Here is a 24,849-nt window from a genome sequence, read left to right on the forward strand (position 1 = left end):
CTGGAATGGACTGGGAGAGAAGAACTGTGACTGGGGGAACTCCTGCCAGGCACTGGAGTCACTGATGAGGTCAAGCAAGGAGAAAGCAGGGCCATCAACACTGCTTCAGAGGTCTGCTGGGGATCTGCTGGGGGTGGAGTAACAGGTCCAGGAAGGGGATTTTGCCCCTCTGCTGCACTCTGCTGAGACCCCACCTGCAGCAATGAGAACCTGGCCCAGGTTGCCCAGAGAGGTGGGAGATGCTCCATCCCTGAAACCATTGAAGGTCAGGTTGTTTGGGGCTCTGAGCAACCTGCTCTAGTTGCAGATGTCCCTGCTGACTGCAGGGGGTTGGACTGGATGGCCTTGAAAGGTCCCTTCCAACCCAAACCAGTTGGTGATTCCCAAATGAGCAGAAGAATCAGAAGTGCTGCATTTTACCTTCTGCATTTCTTGGAAAGGTGAAATTGTTCCCCTCACAGTTTAGCTTTTTTGGAGGATAAGTTTTCAGAGAAACAGGGTCAGAGAAATGCTGGTTCCATCCAGCATAAGTGGGTTTTGTTTGGATGTCTCTGAAGGTCAGCTCCACTGGAGTAACACAGCAAAGAGCTGCAAAGATGCTGAGGGGACTGGAACATCTCTGTGAGGAGGAAAGGCTGAGAGAGTTGGGACTTTTGAGTCTGGAGAAGAGCAGCCTGAGGGGGAATCTTATCAATGCTGATCGGCACTGAAAGGGTGCATAGCAGGAGGAGGGGACCAGGCTTTGTCAGTGGTGCCCAGAGATAGGACAGGGGGTAAAAGGCACAAACTGGAACATGAGAAGCTCCATCTAAACATGAGGGGGACCTTTGTGAATTTAAGGGTGTTGGAGTCCTGGAGCAGGCTGCCCAGCCAGGTGGTGGAGTCTCCTTCTCTGGAGACATTCTAGACCCACCTGGACGTGTTCCTATGTGACCTTCTCTAGGTAACTCTACCTTGGCAGGGGGTTGGACTGGATGATCTCCAGAGCTCCCTTCCAACCTCTACCATTCTGTGATTCTGTGATTTTAGTCAAAGTGCAGCAGGAAAGCACATAGCAACCTTTCCAGGGCTAGGTCTCCTCCCCTCATCTTCTAAATTGCATCAAAACAAAAACATGTCAAGATGTTGTAACTACATAATCCCCCTGGAATCACAAGATGGAATTTGCATCTGGCTGCTGGATCAAAGGATTGTTTTTATATAAACAAATTTAAGGCAGCATTTGCTAAACTGATAATCTGCGGCCACCAGGCAGGGCCAATATAAAACCCCTAATCTCCAGCAGTGACTTGGCATGGCCACCACCCAGCACCTTCCCACCCTCAAGAGCTGCAGCTGATCCCTGTAGCCATGGGGTAGCTGAGGGTGTGAAGGAGAAAGAGCCCTGGGCAACCTGGGAAGGGGTGGAGAGTTGTGAAGAGGCACCTTTTACCAGCCTGTCACGCAGCTGAGGGAGCAGGGCTGGTTGGACACAACACTGGCAGAAAGCTTGGACACAAGAGTGGTCACGCATTGGAACAGGCTGCCCAAGGAGGTGGTGGAGTCCCCATCCCTGGAGGGGTTTCAAAGCCATGGAGATGTGGTGCTGAGGGCCATGGTTTGGTGGTGACCTGGCAGTGCTGGGTTAACACTTGGACTTGATGATCTTCAAGGTTTCTTTCAGCCTAAACGCTTCACTGATCTTATTTAGCATCATTTGCTGGCGTTTTAATCCCTCTGAAGCTCTGGAGCATTCTCCACCTCCAGCTGCATGAGTGACAAAGGCTCTGAACTCTTTTGCAAGAGCAAAGCTGCTGCCTTCTGTGGTGCAGAGAGGGAGGTAACAGGGAGGGGACATGCCAGGGCTTGGCTTCGGGTTCTAGGCTCTGGAGCTGTTGGTTTCCATCCCCAGGAAGAAGGCCTTGAGCAACCTGGTCTAGTGGGAACTGTCCCTGCCCATGGCACAGGAGTTGGAACTGGATGATCTTTAAGGTCCCTTCCAACCCCCAGCATTCTGTGATTCCACACTCTGCTGAGCCGGGCTGTGCAGCAGGGGCTGTCCAGCAGCACCCACAGAGCCATCTCGTGGTGACTCTGGGCTTGAGAAAAAGCCCCAAAGCCACTGCCCACAGCAAGTGACAAAGAACTTCATCACCTCCAGCATGCTCAGGACCTGTCTCCCTGTTCAAGAGCTGCAGCCCAAGTTCAGACTCATCACCAAGGCTGTGAGCAGTGAGTGCAAAGAGACAAACCAGGCTTCTGCTGCGTGCACGGCCACAAGTGGCTCTGTCACCCCTGGCTTTGCACACAGCTCCTCAAGAGTGACACAGCCAAAGGCTTCAGAGATAACAGTGGTCCTCACAGCTGAAACCTCTCCCAGGAGCACTGCTGCAGGGTAGTCAATAACAGTGTTGTCCTTGCAGCTAGAGCTTGCTCCCACCCAAACATCTTTTCCTCTGCATTCCAGCATGAGGATCCCTGACTTCTCATCATGATCCCTGATTTCACCCCTGCATCCCCAACTTCACCTCTGCATCCCAACAAAAGCCTGCTGCTAAGGACTCCATGGCTTTCACTGAAAGCTCCACAACGTCCTCTAAACTCCCTGGAGCCTCAGAAGTGCTGAGGGGAACACACCCCAGAGCCACCCTTGGGCTTTACATAAAGCCCTCGATGTCTTAAGAGGATTACTCCAGAATTTGCCAAATGACGATATCCAGCCAGGTGCTGGGAAGAGTAAACCCCTCTCCTTAAACTGGGCCTCTCCAAGGAGAGTTTAGAAGTTTACTGTTATCTCCAGGCTGGGAGAGTCGGGGGATTTCAGCCTGGAGAAGGCTCCAGGGAGACATTCTGGTGGCCTTCCAGTACCTGAAGGGGGCTACAAGAAAGCTGGGGAGGACTTTTAACAAGGGCTTGTAGTGACAGGATGAGGGGCAATGGCTTTTAGCTGGAAGAGAGGAGATTGAGACTGGAGATTAGGAAGAAAATCTTCCCCATGAGGTGGTGAGGCACTGGAACAGGTTGCCCAGGGAGGTTATGGATGCCCCCTCCCTGGAGGTGTTCAAGGCCAGGCTGGATGAGGCCTTGAGCAACCTGGGCTAGTGGGAGGTGTCCCCGCCCATGGCAGGGGGCCTGGAAGTGGATGATCTTTAAGGCCCCTTCCAACCCATTCTGTGATTCTATGAATCTGTGACAGCTTTATTCTAGGGGAGATCTGGAGGTGACCACATCACTCATCACTTCTCCCTCCCCCATCTCTCTGCACCCACATCATTTACCCAGGTCCATGATGGGGACCCATCTGATTGCCAAACTTGTCCAGTCTGGCTGGAGTTAAGAAGAGCAGTGAAAGAAAAGCCTTGAGCAGAATCTCCATCCCTGGAGGTGTTTCAAAGCCACAGAGATGTGGTGCTGAGGGACATGGTTTAGCACCAGTCTTGGCAGAGTTAGGGAATGGTTGGACCTGATGATCTGAAAGGCCTTTTCCAACCTAATTGATTATGCTGTTCTGAGATGGAAGAGCTAGAGCCTGACAGGAGGGCTGATGAAACCTCTTCTGACTGAGGAGAGGCAGAGCCTGCACTGTCAGAACACATCCCTGCCTCTCACCATCAATAAATGAACAAGGGCTGGAAGATCTGAGCCATGGAAGCTGCTCTTCTCCCTCAGGAAAACAAAGCTGCCTGTAGGCTTCTCTGGTGCCTGGGACCCAAACTCCTGCTGCTGTACATCCAGCAGTCCCCCTTCCCAAAAAAGTCATGGTACACTCAAAGCCCTGCATCAGAATACCCCCCTTAGGACCTTGCCATGTCCCACCCAGGCTCATTTATTCCACAGGCTCAAGGAGGGTGAAAGATGAAAGCTTTACTGTGGTTTGCAGACCACTGAGCACTGAACAAATCTCATGGCAGAAACAGGCATTCATGAAAGGCCTTTAAGGCACAGAAAGGCCTTTAAGAACAATTTGCTAAACCAGGTCCCTCAGCACCACATTTCTGCGGCTTTGAAACGCCTCCAGATAGGGATTCAACCTTCCTGGGCAGCCTGTTCCAGTGTTTGAGAACCCTTCCAGTGAAGAAGTTTCTTCTGATGTCCAACCTAAACCTGCCCTGGGGCAAACTGAGGCCGTCTCCTCTTGTCCTGTCACTTGTTTCTTGGGAGAAGTGATCAATCCCCACCTGGCTCCAACCTCCTTTCAGGGAGCTGCAGAGAGCCAGGTCTCCCCTCAGCCTCTTCTCCAGGCTCAGCAGCCCTAGGTCCCTCAGCTGCTCCTCACCAGCCCTGTTCTCCAGGCCCTTCAGCACCCTCGCTGCCCTTCTCTGGACCTGCTCCAGCCCTTCGATGTCCTTCCTGCAGTGAGGGGCTCAAAACTGACCCCAGGATCGGAGGTGTGGCCTCACCAGTTCCCAGGCCAGAGGAACAATCCCTGCCCTGCTCCTGCTGGCCACACCATTGCTGCTCCAAGCCAGGATGCTGGTGGCCTTCTTGGCTCATCTCCAGTCACTGTCACCAACCCCCTCAGATCTTTCTCTGTGCACTTCTCACTTCGGGGAAAAACTGACAAATTCAGACAGGCCAGGACCACATCCCGAGAGTGGCCTCCAGGGAAAACCCTTCTAAACAACAGAGCTCAGCAGCCCTTCCCCTCCTGGAACAAGGTGGGAAAGCTGGAAAGCATTCCCTGACCCACTCAAGGCAAGCAAGCTCTCCAATTTCTTCAGCGAGGGTCTTGATTTCATCTTGCCAAAGATTTAGATAATGCTCCTAACCCCCTCCAGCTTCCCAAAAAAGGGAAAAACCCACCTCCAAAGCAAGAACAAGAAACCCCATCCCCCTCTTGCCATGTAGGAGGGAAACAAGCTCTGCTAGAGCTGCCAAACAAGTGGCTGGACAGCCAGGGAAGGCAAAGGGGAGGAGAAGGGGGTTAGAAGGGCCAAGAGATGCAGATGAGGAGAAGAGTCTTGCCCAAAGGTTAGCACTGCAGGATCTCCTTTGCACACGGGAAACAGCAGGTTTCTCCTAGGGAGGTTTGATTCCTGAGCAAACCCAGAAGGCCTCAATAAACCTGCTGCAAGAATCTGAAGTTATTAGAAACAGCAAGTTCTGATGGGAACGTGGGAGGGATCCACATCTGGAGGCCACAACTTCAGGATATAGGAGTCCTGGTGGGCAACAGGATGACCATGAGCCAGCAATGGGCCCTTGTGGCCAAGAAGGCCATTAGCATCCTGGGGTGCATTAAGAAGAGTGTGGCCAGCAGGCCAAGAGTGGTTCTCCTGCCTCTCTACTCTGACCTGGTGAGGCCACAGATGCAGTACTGAGTCCAGTTCTGGGCTTCCCAGTTCAAAAAGGACAGAGACTTGCTGGATAGCATTCAGCAAAGGACTACAAAGATGCTGAGGGGACTGGAACATCCCTGTGATGAGGGAAGATATAGAGCTGAGGCTTTTGAGTCTGGAAAAGAGCAGCCTGAGGAGGGATCTTATCAATGCTGATCAATACTGAAAGGGTAGGTGGCAGGAGGAGGACACCAGACTTTGTCAGTGGTGTCCAGAGACAGGACAAGGGATAAAAGGCACAAACTGGAACATGAGAAGTTTCACCTAAACAAGAAGAGGAATTTCTTGAATTTAAAGCTGCTGGAGCCCTGGAGCTGGCTGCCCAGAGAGATGGAGGAGCCAACCATAAATATATAAACTCCTCAGAGATGCTGGACCTGGATACAATGACCCACATCTGAATGGACCCACGCTCAAATCTTCATCATCTCTTTGCCCACCTCCATCCTTCCTACTTGTTTGTTGCTATTTAATAAACTTCCCTAGCATGGAAAATTCATTTCCCTTGGCTGCTGTTGCTCTTCTCACCAGTGTAATGAGGGCTTTGAACAGAGTAGAAAACCCCCTTCTGTAGTCCTGGAGGTCCTTATTCTGAGTTGTAGAGAGCAATGAGGTCTCCCTCCAGTTTCCTTTTCTGCAGGCTCAACAACCCTAGGTCTCTTAGATGCTCCTCACCAAATCTGTTCTCCAGACCCTTCACCAACTTTGTTGCCCTTCCCTGGACACACTCAGCACCTCAATGAACAGGTTGCCCAGGGAGGTCGTGGATGTCCCCTCCCTTAAGATGTTCAAGGCCAGTCTGGATAAGGCCTTAAGCAACCTGGGCTATTGGAAGTGGGCATGGGCCCATGGCAGGGGATTTGAAATCTTTAAGGTCCCTTCCAACCCCAAAACCATCCTATGAATCTATGAATGTCCTTCTTGGAGTGAAACTCAATCCAGGATTCAAGGTGTGGCCTCATCAGCAGCTTGCAAGGTCTATGCAGCAAGAAATCAAAACCTGGGCTCAGTGGAGAAGCAAAGCTTTAGCTATTACACATTCAAGCTGGAAGGTCACAGGGTAGACCTTAGGAAAACACTGAGCTGTAGAACTCACCAGCAAGAGCAAGTCATCAATCTTCACACCCTGGACATGCCAGAGTGGTGGGATCTTGCCCAGCACTGATATTTTGAGATGGAAAGCAGTCCAAAAGTGCTTATTTTATCTACAAGTGCATGGAAATACATCTAAGTGTAGCAGCCACACACTTTAGACAGAGCTTGCTCTGAGAAGCCCAGGGCAGCCCACAAAGCATGGAGAGAAACCACATCTTCTACAGCCCAGCTTCTTTCCCAGGCTGAAGGGCTGAACAGAACAGTAGAAAAGCAGGAAAGAGGTTTTGATCTCAGTCTTTGCTTTTCAATCCATCCTTCAGACCCAAAGCAGCCAGTCTGAGCAGGCCAAGCAACATGCCAGCAAGCAGAAGTGTGCTCTGATGCTCAGGTGAGCAGTTTTTGGCCATGTGCTTCAGACACTTACGTTCCATCTGCATACCGTCTGCGTGGGCTTTGCTTTTTGCTTCTTGGCTCCCAGCTTTTGTATCCTCATCCTCATCATCCAGCAGAGGAACATAGTCTGTTTTATCTACCGTTTCTCCAACCACATCATCAAATTTCTCTGCCTCCAGAGTGGCAATGAAGTCCCTTTTCACTTCCTCCTCAATCTCGGGGGGTGGCTCTGTCAGAGCGTCCGCAAGACTGAGGCTGTGATCCAAGTCAGCCATGCTTTAGCACCTCTGCCACCTGGAAAACGAGGTGGGGAAGAAAGACACAAAAAAAAAAAAAAAAAAAAGAGAAAAGAACATTTTAATAGGAGACCTTTGAAGAGTTTGATGCTGCCAGCCCTGTGCCTCCTCTGGCAAACATTTGCTTTAGCCCTGGGTAATTCCCCCACAGCAGCACAGAACCAAACAAAGGGATCCCCCAACCCAGGTGGCACTGCACCAGGGCCCCAGTTCATAGACTCATGGTACGGGTTGGGCTGGAAAGGACCTTAAAGATCATCCAGTTCCAACCCCCCTGTGCCATGGGCAGGACCACCTCTGCTAGACCAGGTGGTTCAAGGCCTCATCCAACTTGGCCGTGAACACCTCCAGGGAGGGGGCATCCAGGACCTCCCTGGGCAACCTGGTCCATGGGATGTTTCCTGAGAATGAAGTGAAAAACCTGAGCACCTGGCAAGCACCAACCCAGACTTCCATCACTTGCTGCTCTGCCCCAGATCTCTTGAGTTAATTTCACATCCTGAGGAGCAGGAGGAGAAATGACTCAAGCGCAACACAGTCCTGGGTTGGGCTGCACCCAGCCTCCCTTACGGAGATGAGGGCTTCACAGAAGCTCTGATCTGTGCTTTACCCATGCTTGTGACCCCTTTGATGGGGTCCTGAACCACGGGGATGTCCTCAGTGAACCTTGCTAATACCAACAAACCCAGCCATGGGATTTGTGCTGGAAGGTGAAGTTTTAATGATGCTTACATGAAAAGCTAGAGTGAGGTAGCCAGGCAGATGTGATGTCTGGAGCTCTGGCCTGGAGACCATGGAGAGGAACCACTTTTTCCCTTCCCTTCCCTCCCTGATTTCTCCCTCAGCATGCAACCCACCATCATGACATTGAAAAGGTGCCTGAACTGATTCATCTTTGGCAGCTTCCAGGCTGGCAGAACAGGTTATTGATCCTTTCAGGTTCAACCATTTATTCTTTCACATTTCATCCTTTTGAAGTGATTATTAGGAACTGGAGCCAACAAAGACTGATGTGAATTCTCAGACAGCTGTCTAAGGGAGCAACCCCACCACTTCTGATGAACAACAGGCACATCTGACAATGGGCTGTTACTGCTCTGCCCTAGCCAGGTTACATCTGAAGGACTGGGTTCAAGCTCCCCAGTTCAAGAGAGACAGGGAACTACTAGAGAGAGTCCAGGGGAGGCTGGGAAGCTGCTGAGGGGCCTGGAGTGAGCAGGAAAGGCTGAGAGCCCTGGGGCTGCTGAGCCCATGGAGAAGTGACTGAGAATTGGCAGAGAAGGAGGACATGGAAGTGAAGTGTAGAGTTCCAACAGCATATTCATCCAAACAAAAAGATACACAGGAGCTTAGGTCAAGTGATTCATCATTTTATAACCAGTTCTCACTGCTCACAGACTGGTTTGGGTGAGACCTTTCAAGGTCATCCAGCCCAACCTCCTGCAGTCAGCAGGGACATCCCCAACTAGAGCAGGTTGCCAAAAACAGCCCAACCTGGAATGGTTCCAAAGCATAGGGCATCTCCCACCTCTCTGGGAAACCTGGGACAGGCTCTCACCACTCTCAGTATCCAACATTTCTTATTTCTCTCCAGGCTGAATCTCTCTCTTTGAGTTCAAACAATCTCCCCTTGTCCTGTCACAACAGGCCGTGCTCCAAATTCGGTCCCCAGCTTTCTGATCAACCCTTTGAAACACTGAAAGGCCACCAGAAGGTCATCCTGGAGCCTTCTCTTCTCCAGGCTGAACAACCCCAACACTTCCAGCCTGGCCTCCCAGCATTGCTGTGGCCTCCTCTGGCCCCACTCCAACAGGTCTCTGTCTCTGCTGTGCTGAGAACTCCAGAGCTGGCCTCAGCACTGCAGGTCAGAGCAGAGGGGCAGAATCCACTCCCTCCACCTGCTGCCCATGCTGCTGGGGATCAGCCCAGGACACAGCTGGCTCTGGGCTGGCAGTGCTCAGTCCCAGCTCACGTCCAGCTTTTCACCCACCAAAGTTCTTCCAAAGTTTTCTGTCCTTCCAGCAGTGGAAATGTTTGGAGCATTGTTGGGAAGCTTTAAAGCTCCTTTGCTCTTTGCAAGTCTGCTTCACAAAGCATCATCAGGTTTGCTGTTCCACTCGGCCAGCTCTGAAACATCAACCTGGCGATGAGTTGTCGCTGACGAAGTTTGCCAGACAACTTTCTCATCTAGAAAGTACCAGTTCTGTGTCCTGATGGACAGGTTCCCATGCTTTCTAATTATGTTGCCAAGAGAGTTGCTTATTTGAATTCAGAGTGAGCAGCTGCTCTCATCTAGCCACTGACAGAACCAGACCTGTGCTGTCCGGGTGAAGGAGCAAAGCTCCTATGCAAAGTGAGTTCCTGGAAGCAGGGACTGCTCACCCCCTGGCCAAACAAGCTGCCTGTTCCAGTTGGATCTGCTGCAGCTGCTGCTCTCTATACCCTGGCATGTTTTAAGCTCCTTGCTCAAATTTGATCTTGCTTTTGGAGTAACCCTGGCCAAGGTGTTGATCTTGAAGCCCTTTTCTAGAATCAGTTTGTTTGCAGCAATGGGATCCAGCCTTTCTTGTGGGCATCAGGTTGTGCATCTCTGCAGGAGAACCTGGGTTGGAAAAGCTCTCTAAGATCATCCAGTCCAGCACTACCCAACAACTACCATGGCCATCAAACCACATGCCCAAGTGCCACATCCACATATTTCTTGAACACCTCCAGGGATGGTGACTCCACTACCTCCTGCATAGCCCATAATTAAGCTGGCCTGGATCTCTCCAACATCATTTTTCTCACAGCATGACTTGAGCACTCTCCCATCTCCTGCTTTGCAGTGTTCAGACTCCATGATCCTCTTCACAAGCAATGGCTGATGATTGGACTTGATGACTTTGGAGGGCTTTTCCAACCCAAACAAATCTATGATTCTATGAATAAAGAGGTAACAAATCATCTTTGAAATGAAATGCAAGCTGAAATTCTCATGTAAGTACAAGTCCCAATATTCCGTGACTCACATGTTTAAGATAAATGTAGAGCAGGATGAACTTGGAAGAGCTGACAAGAGGACTAAGTGGCTGAGGTGAACTTTTGTAGTGAAACTTCTCCCATTTAGTCTTCCAGACCCATGACAGTGAGAGGAAATGGCCTGAAATTGTGCCAGGGGAGGTTTAAGTTGGATATTAGGAAAAACTTCTTTCCTGCAAGAGCAGTCAGGCATTGGAACAGGCTGCCCAGGGAGGTGGTGGAGTCACCATCCCTGAGGGTGTTCAAGAAATACGTGGCCATGGCACTTGGGGACATGGTTTGATGGCCGTGCAGGTGTTGGGTCGATGGTTGGACTGGGTGATCTTAGAGGGCCTTTGAAACCCAAACAATTCAATGACTTTATGAAGAAGAAAGAGGGGGTACAAAGTACCCAATAAAAAAAAGAGAACTCTTGAGTGATCTGCTCCACTGAACCTGCCACCCTTCTCTTCCTCCCAAGGGCAGGGACTCTGCAGGCAGCAGGAAGCTGTTCTTCTCTGGGCTTTGCTGCTGGGGAGGTGGAAGCTGCTCTGCTTTCTGCTGCTTGTGCTATTAAAGGAAAGCAGCTGACAGCAACAGCTGCCTGCCTGGCCTGTTTGGTCTGTGGCTTAGCACTCAACATGCAACAGAGAAGGAAAAGTGCTCTGCCAGCAGCCCCACTTCTCACACCCTGCCCTTGCTTGGTCTTTCCCCCTGTCCTCTGCCAAGTGCAAGCAGGAGACCCTTCCCCCCCAGACTGGCCTTATTTGGGGCTGCCTCTCCTGGCATGAAGCACAGAAAGCCCTCTCTGCTGGGAGGTGGCTTAGAACCAGCAACCAAGGGTGCTGTGGGTACTGTGTGTTTGCAGAGTGGTGATGGAACAGGTGCACTTCAGAGCTAAAAGGGACAGATCTGGGCAGAAGGTGAGCAGACCCCTTCCTTCTCCTTGGATAACCATTTCAGGGCTTTGGAGATGCCCTGCCAGTCTTTTAAGTCTTTCATTTCACTGCTTGTAGGGCTGCGAGGAGCTAGACACTTGCAGGTCCCTCACAGTTATTATCCATGAACTCATCTTCCATGTGGCTTTTTTGAAGGCCAGCCAAGACCATTAATCCCCACCTTCTCCAGTCCCTAATTCCTGCTGGGGCTTAGAGGAAAGTTATTCTGGTGCTCGCAGCAAGGCTGCTCTGGCAGTACCTCTCCTGCTGTAACTTAAGGCAAGTTTATTAATGGGACTTTTGATCAGCTTGGAAATGCTGCAGCTCCTACGGCAGCTTGCAGAGTCCTGCCCCAGCTTCTGAGTGCTTCCTGGCAGGGAGGGTGCCCAAAGGGAGGGACTCATCCCTCAGGCTGCTCCCTTATCTCATCTCTGTGTGCTTCAGGGGAGCTAACAACAGGCAGATGCTCCTTGCAGGGACAAACACTGCCGGGGATTCTGGGAGGTAGTGAATAGAATTAAAGTCAGGGTTGGAAGTGCTCTGCTGGGCTGATGCTTTGCAGCTGCGTCACTCTTCCTCCTCTTGACCTGGCACACAGCAGAGTCAGAGAATTGTTTGGGTTGGAGAAGATCTCCAAGACCAGTCATCAACCCATCACCACCACGGCCATTAAACCATGTCCCAAAGTGCCATGGCCACGTATTTCTTGAACGCTCAGGGATGGTGACTCCACCACCTCCCTTGGCAGCCTGTTCCAGTGCCTGACCACTCTGGCAGGGAAGAAATCATTCCTCATGTCCAACCTAAATCTCCCCTAGCACAAGTTCAGGTCATTTTCTCTGGTTCTGTCACCTGATGCTAGGGAGAACAGACCAACCTTTCAGGAAGTTGGAGAGAGCCAGAGGATCTCCCCTTCAGCCTCCTTTTCTCTAGGCCAAACAGCCCTATTTCCCTGTTGTCCAGACCCTTCACCAGTCTTGTTGTCCTTCTTTGGACTCACTTCAGATCCTCAATGTCTTTCTTGGAGTGAGAGGCCCAAACTCTGTATTCTAAAATAGATCAGTTTCTGGAGTGAAATCCAGCAAGGATGGTCCTGTGGTTCAACTTGGCCACTTTTTGTTCCACTGTCCTCTTCATGGTTTAATGGCCATGGTGGTGTTGGCTTGAAGGTTGGGCTCAGTGATGTTAGAGGGCTTTTCAAATCCAAACAGTTCTATGGTTCTATGATTTTACAGCTTTCCTCTGGCTGATCCAGGATTCCTGCCTTGCCATCTTTGTAAACTTGATCATTTTGATGAGCTGACAGCTCTCCAAGCTGTGAAGGTCCTTACTGCTGTCTTAAAGGAAGTCTCCTTGATGGAAATATTTCAGAGCTTGGACATTCTTGGGCTGATTTAATGTAATTTATAGACTCTAAATTACCCAGAAGGCTGCTGGAGAAGGTGCTGAGAAGGGAATCAGCTCTCCAAGAGCTTTGTGTGTTGTAGCAATCCAGGCATAAAACCAACAAGTACCCAAATCTACTTTCTCTCTACTTGACACTACTTTGGTCCCTCCTGGAGGCAGGAGGCACTTGCTGGAGGTGTGTACACACAGCTGGCCACTCCCTGGCTGTGTTTGTGGATTGTCTGGAGGAGAAGGTGGGTTTGTGTGACACGGCTCTTGCTGAAATCCTGATGTTGCTGGAAGTCCAAACATGCTTTGGGAATGAGTAATGAGATCCTTTCTGTGGTGCCTTACGTAAGAGAACCCTTGGTGTGACAGGGAGCTTGGCAGCGTGAGGCTGTGGCAGGCTGGAGCTGGAAAACCTTGTTTGCTTTAGCCCACAGGAGCTGTAGGAGAGCTGCCCACTGGGCTACAGTTTAACAACTTGGCTTGAATCCTGGGGTCACTTTTGGGCCCCACACTGCAAGAACCACACCAAGGGGCTGGAGCAGGTCCAAAGAAGGGCAATGAAGCTAGTAAAGGGTCTGAAGAACAAGACTGGTGAGGAGCAGCTGAGGAAGCTAGGGTTGTTCAGCCCAGAGAACAGGATGCTGAGGGGAGATCTTCTGGCTCGCTCCAACTCCCTGAAAGGACGTTGGAGCCAGGTGGGTGTTGGTCTTCTAGCAAAGAGCAAGGGACAGGACATGAGGAAGCAGCTTCAAGTTACCCCAGGGCAGGTTTAAGTTGGACATGAGGAAAAATGTTTCCCCCTTGAGGGTTGTCCAGGCCTGCTTCAGGCTGCCCAGGGCAGTGGTGGAGTCCACATCCCTGGAGGGGTTTCAAAGCCATGGAGATGTGGTGCTGAGGGCCATTTTTCAGTGGTGCCCTGACAGTGCTGGGCTCATGTTTGGACTCTGTGAGCTTAAAGGTCTCTTCCAGCCACAACTATTCCATGATTCTATGATTTTTCTAGCAAGTGAGTTGTACCTGAACTTCTAAGTGCTGATGGACAAACTTTAGTGAAGATCCCTTGACCTGCATCTCACTACCTCAGAGAAGCTTCTCATAATGTGAGTGGCTTCCTGCGACCTGGACCATCCACACAAAGACAGCTGAGATCCCACTGTGTTTAGCTATACAAGACCTTAAAAATTAATCCCAGCAGTTCAGACTGTGCCCAGAAATGGTCAGAAAGGAAACGAGGTCACAACATGGTCTGTAAGCAGTGCCAGCAGCTTGGCTCATTGCTGTGCCTTCTCCTTTTGAAAGAGAAGCAGAGATGTGTTGTGTGGAGGAAGGAGGGTGACTTCACATCTCTGCTGCCTGCCCTCCTCTGTCCTTATGCCTCAGTGGTCACCAAGTGCTCCTGAGAGCCTGGGCTAAGAACAGTGAGCTGACCTAGGAGAGCAGAAATGGGAGCTATGACCAAGCGCTCCCTGCCTCTCCCAGTCAGGGATTCTGTTCTTCCTGGACTTAGGAGCTAAATTTAAAGGAGCAAATGGAGCTGAGGAGATCATTCCCATGCTTCTCATAAACCTGGATATCAGGATGACTGCTGCAGCCAGAGCAACCAAAGTGAGGAGATGGAGCTTTGTTTGGTGTTCCTCCTTGATGTGCTGCTCTTGGGAACAGACCAGTCCCACCTCTTTGGCCCCCTGCATTGGGCACTGGTGAGGACATCTCAAATCCTGGGTCAGTTCTGGGTCTCTCACTGCAAGAAGGACATTGAGAGGCTGGAGCGGGTCTACAGAAGGGTGACAAAGCTGATGAAGGGTAACAAAGCTGAGAACAGGGCTGGTGAGGAGCAGCTGAGAGATCTGGGGTTGTTGAGCCTGGAGAAAGGGAGGCTGAGGGGAGACCTGCTGGCCTTTCCAGCTCCCTGGAAGGAGGCTGCAGCCAGGTGGGGGTTGGTCTCTTCTCCCAAAGAACAGGTGACAGGACAAGAGGAAGCAGCCTCTAGTTGTCCCAGGGGAGGTTTAGGTTGGACATGAGGAACAATTTCTTCCCCTTGAGGGCTGTGAAGGCCTGGCCCAGGCTGCACAGAGGAGCTGGTTTTGAAAGGGAGAGACTGGCTGGACTGAGTACAGAGCAGGAGCTCTGCAACAAGATGCCAGGAGAAGACTTTTCAGGTGATTGAGGTCTGGATTTTATGGATGGAGTTGATTTATCCAAGGGAGCAGGGTACTCACTGGGTATACAAAGATGCTGAGCATTAAAAGGAACAGATGGGGCAAACACTGGGTGGGACAGGTTAGCTGTTGCTGGGACATGAGGAGGTCTAACCAGTGAAAGGTATAGGGGTTGTTTGCTGTGGAATCATTCCAAGATTCCAGGGAATGGGCTGAGGAATGTCTAGCTACAGGAAAACTCTTCTTGTCTGGAGTTAGCTGTCACTGGGGGACTGATAAGTGTCTGTTCCTTTCCACACCTTCCCTGTGGGCAAAAGACTTAACTTTCCTCAGGGAGGACTTGACTGTCCTCTGATGCTCTTCCAGAGATAGAAATCTTGAGTCATGCAGATTGGGGTTATACCATCACTGCTGGTACTGCCTCTGCTGTTTAACAATCACGAGGACCTGGGCAGCTGTCTCACAGCTGAGGAATTACCCAATGCATCTTCACACTGCTGCCTTCTGCAGCCTCAGTCCTGCCTTAGCGTCACCCTTTCATCTTCAAAGTCATCTCATGTCTTCTGTTCTGGTGATGCCTGATTTGCAGAGCTACAGAATAGCAGAGCTTAAGGTACATGGAGTCCCAAAAACCCCATGAAGGCTCCAGGCTGAAGGCAGAGTGGCTGGAAACTGCTCAGTGGAAAAGGACCTGGGGAATTGTTGATAGCAATTGGAGGTGAGCCAGCATGTGCCCAAGGGGCCAAGAAAACCACCAGCACCCTGTCTTGGATCAGCAATGGTGTGGCCAGCAGGAGCAAGGTAGGGATTGTCCCACTGCACTTGGCACTAGCAAGACCACACCTTGAACTCTGGGTCAGTTTTGGGCCCCTAACTGCAGGAAGGACATTGAGGGGCTGGAGCAGGTCCAGAGAAGGGCAGTGAAGCTAGGGAAGGGTCTGCAGATCAGGTCTGGTGAGAAGCAGCTGAAGGACCTGTGGGGAGACCTTCTGGCTCTCTACAAATCCCTGCGAGGTTGGAGACAGGTCGGGGTTGGTCTCTTCTCCCAAGGAGTTAGTGATAGGACAAGAGGAAAGGGCCTCAAGTTTTCCTGTCAGTTGACATTAGAAGAAACTTCTTCACTGAAAAGGGTTCTCAAAGACTGGCTGAGGCTGCCCAGGGAGATGGTTGAATCCCCACCCCTGGAGGGGTTTCAGAAGTGCAGAGATGTGGTGCTGGGGGACATAGGTTAGCAGCAGTCTTGGTGGAGTTTGAGAATGGTTGGACTCGATGATCTCAAGGGGCTTTTCCAACCAAAACGGTTCTGCATTCTGATGAAGGTTCTTGAACGCTCCCTGCACATCCCTGACCTCCTTCCATCTGAACAGAAGTGGTGTAGGAAGCATCTGTCTTGCTAAGCTGGTCAAGACATGAATATGCTTCAGGATTTGCTTCCTACCCTCAGGCAGAAGCTTCTTTTCCTTCTGTCTTAGCTAACTCTGTAATCCCCAAACTGGGAATCAGTGGAGTTTGGCTCTGACACCAGAGACTGAAAACTGAGAAATTGCTTCTAGCCCAGTTCTGGTGGTGTCCTGATGGACTCTGCCTGGGCTGGTGAAGGCTTCCCATAGCCTGCGGTGCATTGGGTTGGAGCAGCCAGGTACTGGGCAGGGGATTTCTTGGGCTGGAGGTAACAGAGCTGTGGTTGCTGCTTTATTTTTTTTTTTTCATACATAGATTCTGCTTTCCCTGTTGAGTGAAATCTTAACATGGAAATACCCTGCTAAGAAGTCTCTACAACCTTATTATTTTGCCCCAGGAACTAGGCTACTTCAGCATCCCAGTTCCTGCCTGGGTCAGGAACAGAGACATTGTCCCTGCTGCTATATGGCAACCAGGTCACAAAGTGCTGCCTCAGTCATGTGGAGCAAAAAAAATCCCATGATGTGAATCCATCAGCTGTCTGTGGTGGAATATTCATGTGCTGGAGGATGATCTGGGTGGGGTTAGCCTTGATTTGGGCTGAAGAATTCCAAACTGCTTACCTAACCCCACTCATAGCAGCTCTGGAGGTGTTTGCTCCATTCATGGAAGCACAGATCATAGAACCATGGAATGCTTTAGATGGAAATTCTTCATGGCCTTGATCTACACCAACACAAACTGCAGTTCGCTGCTTGCAGTCTGGTCTGGCTCCAAGTTTGACCTTTTATTGTTCAAGAAGAAAAAAAGACTGAACTGAGCTGCCTTATTTTCCGTAAGAGGACAGGCCCAGGGGTGTCAGTGGCTGCCATTGTTGACCAGGAATGTGCAGCATGGCCCTGTCCAGGCTGCAGCCCTAGGTACAGCCCCAGACTGCTGACCAAGAATTTCCTGCAGCTCAAGGAGTAGGAGCCTTTGTGTTTTTGGAACAAGAGGATCTGTGTTCTGCCACTGCCATCTCGGTGACCCTGGACTGCTGCGCCGTGGCCGCTTGCGCCAGCTCTTCATTAACCTCTCCCTACAAACAGCCATTGTGTCTTCTTGGGAGGGCTCGAGCCTCCTCAGGGCTGCACTTCTCCAGCTTCAGCTCTGCTGCTGTTTTCTTCATAATGTTGTTCAGAGCTGATCCCCAGCAGTGTGGGCAGCAGGTGGAAGGAGGGGATTCTGCCCCTCTGAGCTCTGCTGAGACCCCACCTGCACTGCTGGGGCCAGCTCTGGAGTGCTCAGCACAGCACAGACATGGACCTGTTGGAGCAGGGCCAGAGGAGGCCACAGCAGTGCTGGGAGGGCTGGAAGCCCTCTGCTGTGAGGCCAGGCTGAGAGAGTTGGGGTCTTTCATCCTGGAGAAGAGAAGACTCCAGGAAGACCTTCTGGTGGCCTTTCAATGCTTCAAGGGACTGACCAGAATGCTGGGGACAGACTTCTGAGCAAGGCCTGCTGTGACAGGACAAGGGGTGCTAGGTTAAGCTAAAGGAGGGAGATTTACACCAGTGACACCCTGGTGTGTTACTAGAACACACTTTGGAGAGGCCTGGCTCTTTGCACCTCCTTTGGGAGTTAAATAGATGGATTTTGTTCACCTTGGGGCAACTCCACAGCAGAGATCATGGAGATGGAACACATTGTGTGGTAGGAGGTGTTACTTCTCAGGAGGGATGCTGGTGTGCTACACACAAGGAGGAAAGACAAACCTCCCAAGTCCTTCCAAGACAAGGTAGAAGCTCAGAGCTTTACATCTGCTGCACGCACTTGGGCACCTCTGCAAGCAGAACTCAAGTCTCTGGCTACAGGAGGTGATGAAAGGATTTGCTGGAATCCTGGGAAGCAAGCATTGCCTGTCTGTGATGCAAGAGCCAGGCCCTTCTGCTTGCTCATGGAACAGCTTCCAAACAAAGACAGAACAATAATTTAGCTTCAGACTGCCATGTGAAGCAAGGAAATGTCCAGTGAGTCACCACAACACTCCCACTGTGGGGAACAGTCCTTTTCTGAGGGACCCAGGCACACACTCAGCCTCCAGCTCCAGGGTTCATGCAGAGCAGAGGCCTCCTCCCTCACAAGGAGGGAGGGAGAAACAATCTCAGAGCTTGGGAGGGAGAAACGATCTCAGCATTCATCCCTACTCTGCCAGAGCACAAGGCACAGACAGGCCCACTGGGGGCAATGTTTCCAGCCACCTACTCTGACTCCAGTGCCTCCCATGATGGCCAGGGGGTAAAAAAGAAAGCACAGGGGCAGAGCAGTGCCCAGGAATCTGTCCAATAGCAATCAGAGATGGCATCATGGAATGGGTTGGGTGGGAAGGGACCATCAAAGCTCAGCAGGGACATCTGCAACTGGAGCAGGTTGCTCAGAGCAAACAACCTGACCTGGAATGGTTCCGGGGATGGGGCATCTCCCACCTCTCTGGGCAACCTGGTCCAGGCTCCCACCACCCTCCCAGTGAAGAATTTTTTCCTTCTCTCCAGTCTGAATCTTTCTCTTTTAGTTCCAACCATCTCCCCTTGTCCTATCACAACAGACCTTGCTCAAAAGTCTGTCCCCAACTTTCTGTTCAGCCCCTTGAAGCACTACAAGGCCACCAGAAGGTCTCCCTGGGGCCTTCTCTTCTCCAGGCTAAACAACCCCAACTCTCAGCCTGGCCTCACAGCAGATGACACAGGAGGCTCTGGGCTGGCAGTGCTTGATGCCAGCTCATGCCCAGCTTTGCACCCCCCCAGCACTCCAAGTCCTTCTCCACTGCTCTCCAGCCCTTCATCCCCAGCCTGGACTGATACTAGTGGTTGCTCAGACCCATGTGCAGGACATTGCACTTGGCCTTGTTGAACCTCAGGAGATTCACATGGTTCCACTTTCCCAGCCTGCCCAGGTCCCTTTGGGTCATTACCAGGTATTTAAGCTGCAAGCCCAGTAAGAAGCTCTGCTAGACAAGAAGTTAACACAAACATATTGCTGTCTCCTTCACAAGGGCATTTATCAGACTCTTGAACTCTAAACCCAGCACATTCCAAAAGCATGAAGTCATCCCAGACTGACAAACTTCACCAAGCCAAAGGTTAGGTGCCAGCCCCTTCTGCTTCCTCTGGCCTTGCAGCTTATTCCTTTGAGCCCAAGGGATGCCAGCCTGGCCCCTAAGCTTCTGCTGTCCCTCCCAGCCTCCCCAGCAGCAGCCCAGTTTAATTCTCCCCAAGCAAGGAACCACTCCTGCTCTCACGTGATGGTTATTCTTAGAGAGGATCCCAGGGATTTTTCTGAGCTAAGTTCAGTCATGCAGTTGGCCAAGAGCCCTAAGAGCATCACAGAGCAACTCCCATCAGAAAAGGGAGGAGCGTTAGTGCAGGATGGAGATGTTGGAGATATTGAAAGTGACGGGTTATGTAAGGCAGACCTGGGCAATTGAAGATCACAGTCATGGAATTGTTTGGGTTGGAAAAGACCTCTAAGGTCATCAGGTCCAGCCATCAACCCCACACCACCATGGTCATCAAACCATGTCCCCAGCTGCCATGTCCACATATTTCTTGAACACCTCCAGGCATGGTGACTCCATCACCTCCCTGGGCAGCCTGTTCCAATGCCTCACCACTCTTTCAGCAAAGAATTTTTCCTCATCTTCAATCTAAAACTCCCCTGGCACAGTGTCAGGCAATTTCCTCTTATTATCACCTGATACTAGAGAGAGGAGACCAGGGCTCTCAGCGTTTCCTCCTCTCAGAGATGCTCCAGGCCCCTCAGCAGCTTCCCAGCCTCCCCTGGACTCTCTCCAGGAGCTCCCTGTCTCTCTTGAACTGGGGAGCCCAGAACTGGAACCAGGACTCCAGATGTGGCCTCACTGGGGCAGAGCAGAAGAGGAGGAGAATCTCCCTTGTCCTGCTGGCCACACTCTTCTTCATGCCCCCCAGGAGACCACTGGCCTTCTTGGCCAGGAGGGCACATTATTGGCTCATGGGCAACTTGTTTCCCAGCTCTCTCTCCCCATGGAGCTGCTTCCCAGCAGCTGTATTGGTGCAGGAGGTTGTTCTTCCCAGGGGCAGGACCCCACACCTGCCCTTGCTGACTCAACAGTCCTTGCTTCTCTTTGCTCACACCTTGGGTGTTTGGGGTCTGAGGGGGAGGCCACAGGGACAAGAAGACTCATTTCTGAAATGAATTAATGCAGAACAGATTTGTCTTTCCAAAACGTCTGCAGGAAGCCAGCAGAGGAGGAAGGGAGTAGCTGCAGCAATTCCACCACTATTGTATTTACATTTCCGTGCTCTTGATAACAAACACCTCCAAGGGTGCCTGAGGAACAAGGTTGGGGTTAGAACACAAATGTTGAGCTTTTGGGAAAGAAAGAGCAACATCCCCATCCCCATCCCTGGAGGGGCAGAAAAAAGGTGCTGAGGGACCTGGTTTAGCACCAGCCTTGGTAGATTTAGAGAATGGTTGGACTGGGTGAGCTTAAAGATCTCTTCCATCCCAAATGATTCCGTGGAGTAAACTCATCCAACCTGGCTTTCAGCACTGCCAGGCTTGGAGCCTCTGCAGCTTCTCTGGGCAACCTGTTCCAATGCCTCATGGGGAAGAATTTCCTCCTTAAGTATAATCTCAATCCATCTTTTCCCAGTTTAAAGCCATCAGCCTTCATCCTGTCACTCCACGCCTTTGCACAAAGTCCCTCTCCAGCTCTCCTGTAGCCCCCCTTCAGGTACTAGAAGGCTACTCTAAGGTGTCCCTGGAGCCTTCTCTTCTCCAGGCTGAGCAGCCTCAACTCTCTCAGCATGGCCTCATGGGAGAAGTGAATTTTGGAGTGAAAATTCAAGCTGCACAGGTCCCTGCTCTGTAAAGATCCCAATTTATTTCTCTCCATCAGGTCATCCCATAAGACCCAGCCAGCACCAGACACCTCCTCCATCCTGCCTCCTCTCTTGGGCTCCTCCAAAGGAGGAAGTTACGAGGAAGTTGCTTTCATTCCTCCAGGGCAGTCAATGAGCATGGATGGAATGTTCCCAGATAAATGACTCCAGGAAGCATTGTGAGCTGCTGAATGCAGCCTGTGGGAAACACCTGCTTGGGGTCCATGTCCTGAAACCACAGAACAACATGTGTTGAGAGGTACCACGAGGTACCACTCCACCATCCCTGGGCCTCTGCCTGAAAGCCTTTCTGAGAGGCAGCTCACTCCCTAATGCTCCTTTTTGTGCAGTGGAGGAGGAGGAAAAGTTGAACACAGCAACCCATCCCCTTGGACAGCATAGAAGTGAACAACATGACCAAGCCAAGTGAAGTCTGAAATCCATTCCAGACACCCACAGAGTCTGGCAGTTGTTAAAACAGATTCACAGAGTGCATGAGGTTGGAAGGGACCCTCAAAGCTCATCTTGTCCAATCCCCCTACAGTCAGCAGGGACACCTCCAACTAGATCAGGCTGCCCAGGGCCACATCAAGTCTGATCTCAGATGTCTCCAGGGATGGGGCTTCAACCACATCCCTGGGCAACCTGTTCCAGTGTTTCACCACTCTCATGCTAAAGAGCTTCCTGTTAATGTCCAGCCTAAATCTCCCCTGCTCCAGCTTCAAACCATTGCCCCTTGTCCTATCACCACAGGCCCTTCTAAACAGTCCCTCCCCAGCCTTCCTGTAGATCCCCTTCAGACATTCAAATGCAGCCTTAAGGTCTTCCCAGAGTCTTCTCTTCTTCAGGCTGAACAGACCCAACTCTCTCAGCCTGTCCTCACAGGGGAGGTGCTCCAGCACTCTGGTCATCTTTGTGACCCACTCTGGAGCTGATCCACATCCTTCTTAAACCATGTTGGTCAAAGACAAGTGAAACAAAAGGGAGGGGAAAGAGAAGCTGAAGACTAGAACGTGCTAGAAGGGCACTTCCAGTCCTGGGTCATCTCAGCTGCAGGCAGTGCTGCCTCCCTGCAGAAGGTGACAGTCCACCTCCCATGACCTCTTTAGCTCTATCAATCGAGGCTGCAGCAAAAAGCCCACCCCTCCCCTGCCAGAGGAGATAAGCCATCTTCTCTGGCTTTTAGTCAAACAGCTTTTAGAGAAGGACTTAAGATGTTTTGGCAGGCAGCCACAGGCCACAGCATAAACAAGGGGTGGTGGGGCTGCCCCAGCCTGGCTCCAGTCACATCCTGAGCATGACATCAGACCCCACCTGCAGCACTGCATCCAGTTCTGGGGTCCCCAGCATAAGAGGGACATGGAGCTGCTGGAGTGGGTCCAGAGGAGGCCACGAAGATGATTAGAGGGCTGGAGAACCTCTCCTGTGAGGACAGGCTCAGAGAGTTGGGGCTGTTCAGCCTGCAGAAGACAAGGCTCTGGGGAAAACTTAGAGCACCCTTCCAGTACCTGAAGGGGCTTCAGGAGAGCCCTTTTGACAAGGGCTGGGAATGACAGGACAAGGGGAAACAGCTTTAAGCTGGAAGAGGGGAGACAGACTGGAGATTAGGAAGAAATTCTTACCAGTGAGGGTGGTGAGACACTGGAACAGGTTGTCCAGGGAGATTGGGGATGCCCCCTCTCTGGAGGTGTTCAAGGCCAGGTTGGATGAGGCCTTGAGCAACCTGGGCTAATGGGAGGTGTCCCTGCCCATAGCAAAGGGGCCAGAACTGGATGATCTTTAAGGTCCCTTCCAACCCAAACCATCCTAGGATTCCATCAATGTATGAGTCAGCCCCTCTGGAGAGACAGGACCTTGCACCTTGGGTGTTCTCTCTGCACCTGACACTTGAGGAGACTAAAGAAAGGCATTTTAGGAACAGATCTGATCCTGTACTCATAACAGCTTTAGGAGACATGTGAGGCTACTGTCACCTCCAGACAGTTTCAGAACATTTTATCTGACACAGTTCGTGAGTTGAAACCAGCTGTGACTGAACTGCAGCCAGGTGACTCCTCTGCACTCCTGACAGCCAGGACTCACTGGATGCTGCTGCCAGAGCCATGGGAACAGCTCCGGCAGTTCTCTCTGAGCCTAGGCCCTGTGTTCCACTGCATTCCACCCTGGAATACTTCTAGGTAAAGGCAGGAGGAATATTAAGAAGTGGCATCAACAGGCTGCCAAGACTTGAAGAAATAGGCACAGCCTGAGAACAATCACAGGATGCTTTTGGTTGGAAGAGGTCTTTAAGATCAAATCCAACCATTAAGCCAACCACTGTCACAATGATCAAACTGCAATGCAGGAGACATTTGGGTTCCTCAGTCCTTACAAATATGGAATCAAGGAATGGTTTGGGTGGGAAGGGACCTTCAAAGCTCAGCCAGCCCAACCCCCTGCAGTCAGCAGGGACATCTGCAACTAAAGCAGGTTGCTCAGAGCCCCAAACAACCTGACCTGGAATGGTTCAAGGGATAGAGCATCTCCCACCTCTCTGGGCAACCTAGGCCATGCTCTTACCACCCTCAGGGTAAAAAATGTCTTCCTCATAACTAGTCCAAATCTCCCTCTTTGAGTTCAAGCCACCTCCCCTTGTCCTGTCACAACAAGCCTTGCTCAAAAGTCTGTCCCCAGCTTTCTGATTGGTGCCCTGAAGCACAGAAAAGGCCACCAGAAGGTGTCCCTGGAGCCTTCTCTTCTGCAGGCTGAACAACCTCAACTCTCCCAGCCTGACCTCGCAGCAGAGGGCTTCCAGCCCTCCCCTCATTGCTGTGGTCCTTCAAAACAGGTAACATTTGAGAACAATGACTGTCACAATAATCTAACCACAATGCAGAAGACACTTAGGACCTTCAGTCCATGCAAACATCATGAAGTAATTGCAATTCCTTCACTAAAACACCTTGTGTGAACACCGGCACCTGGAATATCTCTGTGATGAAGAAAGAGTTGAGGCTTCTGACTCTGGAGAGGAGCAGCCTGAGGGGAGATCTCTTCAATGCTGCTCAGTACTGAAAGCATGGGTGGCAGGAGGAGGGAACCAGGCTTTGGTCAGTGGTGCCCAGTGACAGCACAAGGAGTCATGGGCACAAACTGGAACATGAGAAACTCCATCTAAACATGAGAGAACTTCTTGAATTTAGGGTGCTGGAGCCCTGGAGCAGGCTGCCCAGAGAGGTGATGGAGTCTCTATCTCTGGATAGATTCCAAACCCAACTTGGATGTGTTTCTGTATGACCTTCTCTAGGTGACTCTGCCTTGGCAAGGGGGTTGGACTGGATGATCTCCAGATGTCCTTTCTCACCCCCACCATTCTGTGATTCCATAACTCAAGTCTCTGGCTACAAGAGGTGTTGAAAGGGTTTGCTGGAAGCCTGGGAAGCAAACACTGCTTGTCAGAGATCTGAGAGCCAGGCCCTCCTGCTTGCTCATGGAACAGTTTCTAAACAAAGAAAGGCTCATCCCAGAGCCCATCTAACCCTCCATTTGTCCCAGCCAAGTACAACTGCTCTGCCACAGCTTTGCTCCCCAGGTTCCCTCAGAGCTTCTGCCATTCCAGAATGACTCTTTCCAAGGAGATGTGGCTTGGGCTCTCAGTCCCACAGCAGTGCTGCACCCCAGGAGGGCTCATACCTCAAATGCAGGTGCTCCCTTCAGTAGGGTCTGGCAGGCCTCAGAAGCTGCTTATCTGCAAAACACAAAGAAGGCACAATTGAGAGGGAGTCACGAGGTCACAGAGCACTTGGGCCTCAGTTGTTAGGGCTGCCTAGGAGATAATTTGTCTTACTCAAAGTTAACTAAAACTTGAGAAGTTCTGCTGAAGTCCCACCACAGTGTCCAAGGCAGCTCTGACAGGAACACAAGATCTAGCTGTCATCATCAAGAGCAGCCTGGAGGAGAAGGACTTTGGGGTGTTG

General features: G+C 51.2%; 1 protein-coding gene across 1 annotated transcript in view; it reads right to left on the reverse strand.

The window, feature by feature from the left end:
• Nucleotides 1–24,599, reverse strand: part of MAP4 (microtubule associated protein 4) — a 116,362-nt gene extending 91,763 nt beyond the window's left edge. Inside the window, exons 1-2 of the mRNA XM_054389975.1 lie at nucleotides 24,566–24,599; nucleotides 6,838–7,100 (exon numbers count right to left, since the gene is read on the reverse strand). Coding sequence (XP_054245950.1) covers nucleotides 6,838–7,081 — 244 coding nt within the window. The 5' untranslated portion in view covers nucleotides 7,082–7,100; nucleotides 24,566–24,599. The remainder of the gene's footprint in view (nucleotides 1–6,837; nucleotides 7,101–24,565) is intronic.
• Nucleotides 24,600–24,849: the final 250 nt, after the last annotated feature.

This window comes from Indicator indicator, chromosome 20 (assembly GCF_027791375.1).
Source record: "Indicator indicator isolate 239-I01 chromosome 20, UM_Iind_1.1, whole genome shotgun sequence".
Classification (NCBI taxonomy): domain Eukaryota; kingdom Metazoa; phylum Chordata; class Aves; order Piciformes; family Indicatoridae; genus Indicator; species Indicator indicator.